Raw genomic sequence first — 10,848 nt, 5'->3', positions numbered from 1 at the left:
ACAAGCATAGAAAGTAACAATCCCACATATAAGGGACAACAAACTCACCCCCAGACATCTCCAGATACGTAATCTTTTATTTATGTTAATAAGAAAAAACAGTAAAAACTTATAGCATAAGAAGTCTACTAAATGTAATAGAAGAACAATGCAAAATTCCTCTCATTTAAAACAGAAGCATCTACAGAGTTTGATACTGAAAAGAACTACTGAATTATTCTCTTCTGCATCAGGATGATGGCACTGAAACCCAGAATTAGTAATGGAACTAATATAGTTATGTCGTTTCTGTAAAAATGCTCCAGGTATGCCCAGTGTAAATGAGCAATCATGCATTACTAACCACACATTGGTGCATTCCACAGTAAAGGATTCATAGGAGTTTAAGATGTTAGCTGTGCAGCAGCCTCTGCAAGAAAAGAATGCACTTTCCAACATGTAGGTAGTTAGCCCTACTGTCCATTTCTCAGCCCCTAGTCTTCCAGCAGATAGTTTGGGTTGACAACCAGGTATGGATCTTCATCAAAAGTCTCCTCTTCTCTGGATCCTTTCAGTCCTGACTGGGACAGTTCTATCAGAATGTGGTCCTGCAATACACAAAAAATTTGTATTCAAACAAGAACAGAAAGGTTTGCTTGCGCTTTTTGAAAGGCATCTCTTGTTTATGCTGGTAACACATCTTATTGATGAATTATTTAACCCTTTTAATTGTCAACTCCCTCTTTACCAGCTTCCTAATCTTAACAGTTACTTTCAATGGAAATCTCTTACATGTTGCATGCTTTCTAGGAACACTTCAATTCAATGGAAATCTCTTACATGTTGCATGCTTTTTAGGAACACTAGTGGGTTTGTATCTTTAAAAGTAAGAAGTATATTTTCGTACTGCCCTAATGCCCCCATGACTTAAAACTACCCATTGAACAGAGCATTTTTTGTATTTCTGTAACTTCATGTTTAACTAACACTACAGAAATACAGAAAACAAATGTTTATAGGGGCACAATAGGGCACTCTGAACTTTTACTCATACATATCTCTGCTTCAGTGTCTTCTCTACAGCGAGTTTTAAAAAAAAGAAGGCTTTTATACTCCATCAATCAGTAACATGAAAGCACAAAACATATTTCTCAGATTAGGAATGTATCTATTAAAAATTAATCATTGCACTATATAAGTTAAAACCTTTTTCACTCTCCACACATCTCTATACATACATAATGTGTAAGTCGGTGAATGACTCGCTCGATGATCTTCTTTTTATTTATTAGTTCTTCTTCAGATTCTATTTCAGATTCAATTTCTTTTAAATACCAATTAATAAGTTCACTCTTTTTTAATGACGAATCATCCTCTTCTGCAAAGAAAATAAATTGCACAAAGAGTAAGATATAATTCAAACTGTTAAAGAATGTGTATGCTAACATTTACAATGCTGAGGAGAGATGCTTTTTAAGATGTTTAAGACACATAATCCTATTTCTTAAATCATGTTTTGTACAGGATACATGACGTATCACAGTTCAACTGGAGATACTCAGATTAAGAATGAAGCTTTAAGTTCTACATATACAAGCATCTCACAAATTAAATGAGCAGCCTAGCAACCACATCAGCCTTCAGCTTCATGAAAAAGCTTACAACTTTCCTCTAAGTAAGGGAAAAATAACCCTACTGTCAAAGAAGTCATCTTTCTACATGTACTGGACATTTTGAACAGATACTGCCATCTTCACACCCTTCCAAAAGCTCTGTAGCATTAATGTATGCTATGAGACAACTGCTGCATTTCATGACAGGAGTAGTCTCCTTGCAACTGAAATGTTTCATCTCCCCAAGAAATGATGCAACCATTTGGCAGATACTGGTTATGTATAATCTTTAGCCTGGGGTTGCTGGCACACATTCAAGCTACGCTGCCACAGCTTCATGGCTGCTGACTGTTCCAGCTAGGTCACACCAGCATATGCTACAAATCCTTTTCTGGAGATGCTCTGTTGACATGTTCCTTGATTTACCAGGCTTCGACAAATTACTAAAATACAAGCACTAGAAAGTTCAAGTCACATTTGTATCATTAGATGTACTGCAGCCACATGGGTACTGGTTCACACTTGACCTAACAAGCTGAGATAATCCCAGTGCAACAGCATGACATGCAGTAACAGTTGCTTCCTGAACTCAGTCTGCTGTCTTTTTAAGAAACAAATTCTTACCTTCCTCTGCTTTCCTGAGGTGCAGCACCAGGAGATTAGAAATTCGTCGATATTCAGAGAAGCCCAATCTAAGAGAAGCTCTGGGTGCAGCATCCTTGTTCATGTCCTCAGAATGGCCATTGATCCCGTTCACAAGACCATTGACCCCAGCTGGAGCTTCTGCCTCACCTGTTGGGGCACATGCCCAGGTTTAAATCTGTAACACCTTTTAATACTCTGAGCCACTGAAAAGTGTTGTATTGACCAAAGGGGTGAGTGAACCCACAAGGAGACTGAAGTAAGAGAGTTAACAGGAGTCGAGATTCCTAGACCTTATTAAATGAGAAACAGGTGAGAAATTGAAGAGAAGCATATACTCAAACAAGGTGAGCTGGAAAGGTGGGAAGTACTTTCCCCTTTGAAGAAATTCACAAGTAATTTACCATTAACTCCATCTTGGTCCTCTTGATCCTCCATCTGCTGTTCATCATCTTGGTCTAAATTGATGTCAGGAGTCTCAACTCTAATGATGGACTTATTTAAAAGCCTGAAAGCTTCCTTCACATGTTTCGGATGAACCTGGGAAAGATTTGAAAAAGTAAGTATTTAATAGGCCTGGTCATTTTTCTCCTGTTAAAAGCTTTTTTTCCTAATAGCTCCAGAAACTCACCTCTGACTCTAGGTCTTTCTACCCATCTCACCTGATTAGTCCTAAGCAGTTATGACTCTGCAAGTCAAATTATGTCTCACTACAAGTATTCAGAGTTCACACAAGGTTATGGAGGGAATAAGCAGTCTGAAGGATCTTTCAAGCTTAAGCAATCATGTGGAGTCAAGAGAATTTTTACTTAAGCCAAGAACATTTTGAAGATCAGTAGAGCAAGAACAGAAACAATATTTTATAAAAAAAAAAAAATCAGATTAATGAGACTGTCCTCTGGAATTGAAAAGCAAAAACTAGAAAAACCTTCTCTAGCTATCTAAAAGCTCTTTCTTTTTAAGTTGAATTTCATTAAAAAGAACCCAACGGGTGCCCTCACACAACCAGCGAGCAAATTTTCTGTCACTGCACGTGTCACATAGCCCCTAATCAACATTTTAAAAGGCCTGCAGAGTTTTAAAGCAGGGACTAGATGGATAGTAGTCATACTACAGTTAATAGCAGTAACAAATCATACATTTCAACCCTGGTTGATGTGAGGAGGAGCTCAGATCACAAATGCAGGTACTCTTAGGGAGGCTCACATACTTGGATGACCTTTGGCTTTTTAGACTGCAGATGGAAGAGAGCTGTGAGAGATTATAAACTACTCAAGACTAAGAGAGACACTACCAACTGCTCTGGCTGATGCTGACAGATGACTGTTCTACGTGCTTGTCATAACTTGACAAGAAACAGGCTGAGTGATACAACTGTAATGAAAAAACATGCACATCCTCAGTTTGGACCAGCTGTGCTCCACTCTACAAGACATACCTTAAAAACAGTATTTCTGGCACACAAATTCAGACCAAGTATGGCCACATCACAACTGCAAACATGACCCCAGCTCTTCTTCCTCTTCACTCACCGGATTTAAACACGTACAATGCCATAGCCAAACAGCAAAGCCAGAACTCCCACAACCTTTACACAACCTTTACACAAGCTTCCAGCCAGAGACTGATACCTCATCACAGCAGTGCATGCGGGCCATGGCTTCTGACAGCCGAATCATGCTTTCCAGCTGCCGCACCGTGATCCTCCAGGAGGACTTTGCCACTCCAGAGCCATCCCGCTGCCGCAGTCGTTTGTACTGCTCCACGATGAAGTCCTCGGACTCCTTGGATATCTTTGTGACATAAGACAGTATGACAGTTTGCCACATTAAAGAGTATTAAAGTTGATTCTTCTTGCAGTAGATTTGCAGTTCCCAGTTCTACGTACTAGCTGCTGCTTTTCTCTGAAATATTCTATGCTGTTCACATACTGAATATCACAAACCTGTTATGTTAAAATTGTATTGTGATAATGATTACAGTAACAACAATATTACAATAAGTACATTGACCCATCAACAATTCTACAACAGACTTTTGATCATTGCTATTTTTCTGTTCCACCATCTTCCTTCCTGGCATAACTCATGTCAATCTCTACTAGATAGCTCCATGTTTATTTATCTTTCATTCTGCATGCAAACACACACACAAGCATACACTCCATGTACTAACACTGACTACACAGCTTTGTATATACACTTTTTAGCCTGAGTCTATCTGTACACACACAAATCCAGTTGGAAAACAAACTCCCTACCACATGGAAATGAAATGGGAGTTTTCAAGACTCTAAGGGAGGGCATCATTTCGTTCTCTTTAGAAGAATTGCATTAGAAAAACCACACACACAGCCATGCAAGCTGCTGTTTGGATGGAACACAAAAATTTGTACTTGGAGCAGTTTCCCATGTTCTGTATTTTACCACAAAGAGGGTAAAGAAATATCAAGGAACAATACTCTTTTAAAAGAAAGACAAACAAGCAGTTTGATTAAGCAGTGAGTCAATAAAATACAAAAAATCCCTGCAGCAGTCATGTTGAATAACCCATGCCCTTGAGGTATGAGAGAGCTATGAAACAACCCCTCAAATGTTCTAGACAGAGGTTAAGAACTGCCACCAAAGCAGTTGAAGACTATGGATTGTAACAGTATCAACTGGGTGCCTGGGATTCTGGAGTTAAAAAAAAAAAGAACATAGCTCCAAAACGTGCTGTTTCTAGGTAGTAACTGAGTTTACAGCTCCCTTCTTGAGAGAACACTACACTAATTGTCCTTCATGGAAATAAAGCCTGCTAAAGAGCGCCTGCTCCTTTGGACCTCCTCATACAGAACAACTTATCCAGGAAAGCAGAATTACCTTTGGTTTAAACTGTCTTGCAAACAGCAGATACCTCCTGATGTCATCTAATGAATAAACACGATCAACAGATTCTTCTGCTCTGGAGTGCAGATCCACTATGCGTCGAGCAATGGCATAATCTGTAACCTGGGATATTATTGCTCTGTCACATCACTTGCAAAACAGCCAAATATATTTTAAAAACCCCCAACAAACAGCTATATTATTCTTCCCATTCCTCACTTGCACTCCTCATGGCAGAGCTGAACTATCCAGAAGCCAGACTCTCTGCCAAGAAGATCCAGCAGAATGCCCTGGAAGTCTTTTAATATAATGAAACACCACAGAGAAGGCATAAAGGCAGTTTCAGGATTTATAATGTCTTGGAACTCTCCTGGGTTACAAGTTAGCCATAGAACAGACAGAAAGCAACACTGCAGCATGGGAACTGCTTTCCTCCTTTTCAGCCTACTCTGTCTCTTTCATCAGTCTCTTCTCAATTGGATAATGACTCTGAGCAGAACAGTGGAGAGAACAGCACTGAGCCAACATTAATCTCTGTATCTCATGTGTTCCCAAGGCAAATGCCACACAGACAGGTAGTAGCAGTCTTAGCCTCAGTGACCAGCAATTTGTAAAAATGACTAATGGTGTCAAGTGCGCAGGTCAAATCCCTACAAGATGAAAAGGCAGAATCCTTGTATTCAGCAGAGCATGTTCAAATTTGTACTACCAGCTTTTAACTCTGCAGACAGAGAAGAAAAGCAGAAGCAAGCCACTCTCATGAGATCTGCTTCACCTAAACTTGAAGGGGGCCACCGAGGTCAGAGGACCTGAACACATGATGTATGAGGAGAGGCTGCAGTAGCTGGGTCTGTTCAGCTTGAAAAAGAAAGTAAGTGCCTCATGGGCAAGTAGAAATGTGATGGAGCCAGATTGCTCTTAGAAGTGCAGATTGAGAGGAGGCAACCAACACAAAGTGAACCCTAGGAAATCCTGATTGGATATAAAAGTTGTTGTTATTACTTTTCAAACACATGATTGTCAAACATCGCAGTAGGGACCTAGAGAGGTTGCAAAATCTCCATTCTTGGAGATACTGAAAACTCACCAGGTCAAGGCCTTAGCAACCTGTCCTCAGTGACCTCTTTTGAGCATGAGGTTAGACTAGGACCTCCAGAGGTCTTTTCTCTGACATAAATTACTCTACAGTTCCTTAAAATTACCTCATTGCATTCATCCACAAGGATGAAGAAGAGATCAAAGCGAGACATGATGGGAGCTGACAGGTTTATATTCTGTTTCAGTGACTTGGATCTGTCATAGCGTCCACCAACTGGGTTTGCTGCAGCCAGAATGGAGGTCCTGGCATTCAGGGTAGCCTGACAATGGAGAAAAAAAATAAATTAAGAAAAAAAAAAGAAGAATTTTAACTGTGACCACTTGCTAAACCAACTCATCGCTATTTGAATGGGCCAGTGTAACACCTTTTAGATGGAGTTTCAGTGAAGGCATTACAATTGCTTCTCAAAAGAACCCAAACTCTTCTACCCAACCCTTTCTAACCAGCTCTCCACCTCAAGACACAGCTTGATGAATCAATATTTTTTTAACAGTCACACTCTTGCCAAAAATACTGAAACAAGCTCTTAAAAATGTTTTAACAGTGCAAATACACACTCTACTTCTACAAATACACACAAATCTATACTCTCCTCCGAGGTTACATCAAGGTTAGATTTTCCTATTTTCTGTTTCCTGTCCATTACTCTCTCTTCTTCTATTTTCAGTAACGTTTCTCATCTTTTTTGGGTATGTGGCACAGAAACTCTGCAGGCAAGTGATCTCTGTCCTGCCACAGTGGCAGACAGCTGCAGAGCTAACATGAAAATCTGACAGATAGACACAAGCCTGGGACATGTAAGAAAAAGTCAGGCAATCCTACAGACTACCCAACAAGGGGAGTAGCAGAAGTTACCTTTACTCCTGCTTTAGTAATGGATATAGTCTGCTGCTCCATGGCCTCATGAATGGCTACTTGGTCCCGCACATCCATTTTGTCAAATTCATCAATGCAACAAACCCCCTGCAGCAGAAGAATAAAAAACAGTCACGCAAATTCAATCACCATTGGAAAAAAAAAATAAATGCATCATTTAGACAGTTTGGGGCTCCTTGTCACTAATCAAAACCATTCCAGGGGTGCAGGAACCTCTCTAGTTCCTGGACTCACATTATCTGCCAGCATCAGTGCTCCAGCTTCAATGACAAATTCATGAGACTCTTCATCTTTCACAACAGCTGCTGTCAGACCAGCAGCACTGGAGGCTTTTCCACTGGTGTACACAGCACGAGGACTGAACTCATCCACATGCCTGTGGAGACAAGTAACAGTGAAGGATGAACTTAAGAAGTGAGATTAAAACCTGCAGAAACAAGGTAACTGTGCTGCAGTGCTGCTTCCAACCTCCCGGGCTAGGACTTGCTCCTTCCTTCAGGAAGCAATTAATATTTAGGTAGGTCCTCTCACCTCTAACAATGTTTGAGCAAGCTTTGGAAATTAATCTTTACCTAACTGCAGTCTATCACAGGTCTGTACATCAGCAGAAAAAGCAATCCAGACCTCCTCCCACAAGTCTTCTGCTGACTTCACAAGCTAAGACAGCTCCTTACAGGTCAGGTAAATGGCAGCACGAGGGAATAAATGGCTCCCTAGCAGGAGGCAACCAAGGCAGCCCTTGTGGTGCCTCTGCATTTCTGAGCTGCAGTGTATGCTGCAAGGACCTCAGCTTCATGGAGAACAAGGCAAATGAACAGCATGACAAAATAAAACCATATTAAATAGAATTTGCAGTAAAAAAAGCATTATCATAAAAGAAGTACCACCAAAAAAAATTTATTTAATAATTATTGACTGATTATTATTATTATTATAGACTGATTGTTGTCTATCTGTCCAAAGTATCTAAGCTAAAAACAGGGGGAAGGAAATAATTATTTAATCTCTCTGATATTTTAAGATGTGCAATAGATGTTTTATTTTTAATATTCAATGTCTTTTGAAAATATTTGTAAATTCGTGTTTTCATAAGTACCTAAAGAACAAAAAAATTCATTCTTTGTCATTACCACAGGGGCTTGAGTTTGCTTCAGCCTAGTTCAAATACTTCAACATTTACACAATTCCTAGAAAATATTCTTAAATATTTTACTTCCCTTTCCTCTGTTTAACACAGAAAAGACACAGTATACATTTATAACTCTACTCACCCTGGACAATATTTAAATACTGAGTTTTAATGAGATACTTACTTTAGAAATTGACTCTTAGCTGTACTTGGATCACCAACAACACAAACATTGATGTCCCCACGCAGTGAAGTGCCTTCTGAAGTGGTCTTAGGAACTCCTCCAAAAAGCATCAGCAGGACCCCACGTTTCACTTCATCATTACCTGTCCCAGAAAAGACACTCAACTAAAAATCTGAAGAAAACACCACATTTTTCCTTTATAAAACAAAAAATTTAGCCCATTAGAATTTTAGAGCATTTGGGCACATCTGCTTAAAATGTACCTATTTGCTAAATTTACCCACTAAAATTGCATTTAGGTGCTTGATACAGTTTTAGGGAAAAACAACTCAGAAAGTGGATGAACTCCTTTATGCTACAGTGGCTCAGAATACGAACCAAATTCAACTGATCAGACTTCTTAGACATAACCAAACTAAGTCCTCAAACTATCTCTGAGCCAGAAACTACTGCAAAAAATACACCTGCATGCACAACAGCATTAAAATATCTTGAACCCTTAAATCTTTCAAAGGAAGCCCATATAAAATACAGCTTATCTCCAACTGTCACATGTGGGCTTTAGCAGACCACCCAGCAGCAAAACCAACCATTTTGACAAGTCTTACAGGCCTTAATGATTAAACACTGCCAGTACTTAGGAATATTCTCCTTTTCTGGTATAACCAGTCGTGGAGGGGAGAGTTTGTGGTAGTTGGCATAAGGCTTTCAAGCCTTTCCAAATTGGCACTACACAAACAGCAAAAAGAATTAATGTTTTCACAAGTGAAATCTTCCCACTCTGAGGCAACAACTGGACTCTTACCATGGATGGTGGGGAAGAGGCTGGTGCACAGATTATGGTAAAGGTTCTTATCTTGGCTCATTTCAAAAACTTTTTCCCACTCTTTCACAGACATTTGATTTTTAATGCTTTCTGCAGTCTGCTCTTCATCTCGGAGCTCTTTTCCACCAAACTAAACAAAGGAAATAGAGAAGTAACAACCTGGTCACTACTGAATGGCTCTTTTCCACCAAACTAAACAAAGGAAATAAAAGTAATAACCTGGTCACTACTGCACTGAGCACTGCAGATAGGGAGCTACAAGACTACAAAAAAGGAAATGCTGAAGGAAAGCTGAGTGGAAATAAATGGACCAGTTAGCTCTTTAGAATAAATTGGTAACATTGGCAAATAGTTACACTTGTGAAAACTGCTATGGACAATAAAGAGGAGAAAAAAGTGGTCTATAAATCCAACCAGAATATAAAGCCAGTGAAGTGCACAAGAAGGTGGTACACGTGCTATTTCAAGCTTTAATTCTGCTCCCTAACTCGAGGTAAAACCATAAAGCGCAGAAATCATCAACCCTTTTACACCTCTTTATCTTTCCAGACTCACCCGTGGATTTGTTGGTGCAACGTAACAAGCTAGAAAGACTAGCTTATATGACAGCTCTCTGACTCCAAGGGCACGAAGTCCTCGGATGCCTTCGGTCTCGTAGCCCTCCGTGCCGCTCACCCGGGAGCCGGTTTCCGCGCGCACCCCTGCGGCGAGAGCGCGAGTCAGGACAGCAGAGGGAAGGACATCTCATGGAGGTCACGAGTGGTAGCAACAAACCTGGCGTTGAGAGCTGGGACACATCAGGCACGACAATCAGGGACCCTGTGAAGTCACATTTGTCCCCTGCCTGAGCGGACTCCACCGCTTCCGCCCGCAGGATGACCTCCACGCTGCGGGGAATGCTGCCGCGCGGCAGCTCCGCCTGCGTCTCCTGAATCCGGACCTGGGCAGGGAGGGAACACTGAGCACCTAGTGGATGCCACCACACTTGCTCCAGCTTCAGAAACTAAGCTGGAAACAAATATAGTAAGAAGGACTTGATTGCTGCCGTCCACATCAGTCGTGGAATTCCTCTTAAAGCTAGGACAAACAACCAAAAATCCCTTTGCTGATCTGAATCTAAGGAGAAACTTCAGAGGATACACAGGGGGTCACAGTGACAGTTCTGAGGGCTGGGAAAAGCAACATGAAGAGCCCAGTTAGTGTGGCTGACACAAAATACTACTGCAGGATGTTAAAGTGCTGTGGATTTCAGGGAGTAAATCAATCTGGAAGAGCAACACACTGCAGATACAAGACACTGCTTGTCATACTCATATAAAAGAGCTATACATGATGGACCTGCAACATCAGACTAAAAATGGCTCAAATATGTGGGTTTTCAGTGGCTTACTTAAGACAGTCAGCATCACACAACAAAACTGCTTTGACACTTTCCATCATTTCCCCCCCTTAAGCACAGGTTTTCCACAGATAGAAATGATCTGCAGAAATCCCAGTGCCTTTTCTTGAGATCTCTTCTTGGTTTTGACAGAACCAAAACAAACCATCTTCAACGTGTAGCTGTACAAACACCACCTTTCAGCTACCACAGGAACATCACTGCCATTGTCCACTAAGCTCACCACTGTACCTT

General features: G+C 40.6%; 1 protein-coding gene across 1 annotated transcript in view; it reads right to left on the bottom strand.

Moving 5' to 3' along the window:
* Positions 1-329: 329 nt before the first annotated feature.
* MCM6 (minichromosome maintenance complex component 6) overlaps positions 330-10,848 on the bottom strand; it is a 13,619-nt gene continuing 3,100 nt past the window's right edge. The window contains exons 4-17 of the mRNA XM_010000392.1: positions 10,846-10,848; positions 9,990-10,155; positions 9,771-9,916; positions 9,195-9,345; positions 8,390-8,531; positions 7,311-7,452; positions 7,056-7,163; positions 6,304-6,459; positions 5,096-5,224; positions 3,866-4,027; positions 2,639-2,774; positions 2,217-2,384; positions 1,218-1,357; positions 330-587 (exon numbers count right to left, since the gene is read on the bottom strand). The exon at positions 10,846-10,848 is cut by the window's right edge and continues 238 nt beyond it. Coding sequence (XP_009998694.1) covers positions 474-587; positions 1,218-1,357; positions 2,217-2,384; positions 2,639-2,774; positions 3,866-4,027; positions 5,096-5,224; positions 6,304-6,459; positions 7,056-7,163; positions 7,311-7,452; positions 8,390-8,531; positions 9,195-9,345; positions 9,771-9,916; positions 9,990-10,155; positions 10,846-10,848 — 1,863 coding nt within the window. The 3' untranslated portion in view covers positions 330-473. The remainder of the gene's footprint in view (positions 588-1,217; positions 1,358-2,216; positions 2,385-2,638; positions 2,775-3,865; positions 4,028-5,095; positions 5,225-6,303; positions 6,460-7,055; positions 7,164-7,310; positions 7,453-8,389; positions 8,532-9,194; positions 9,346-9,770; positions 9,917-9,989; positions 10,156-10,845) is intronic.

This window comes from Chaetura pelagica, unplaced genomic scaffold, assembly GCF_000747805.2.
Source record: "Chaetura pelagica isolate M959 unplaced genomic scaffold, ChaPel_1.0 scaffold386, whole genome shotgun sequence".
In the NCBI taxonomy this organism is placed as follows: domain Eukaryota; kingdom Metazoa; phylum Chordata; class Aves; order Apodiformes; family Apodidae; genus Chaetura; species Chaetura pelagica.
The sequence above is the reverse complement of the archived record's forward strand: the minus strand, read 5'-3'. Positions and strand labels throughout refer to the sequence as shown.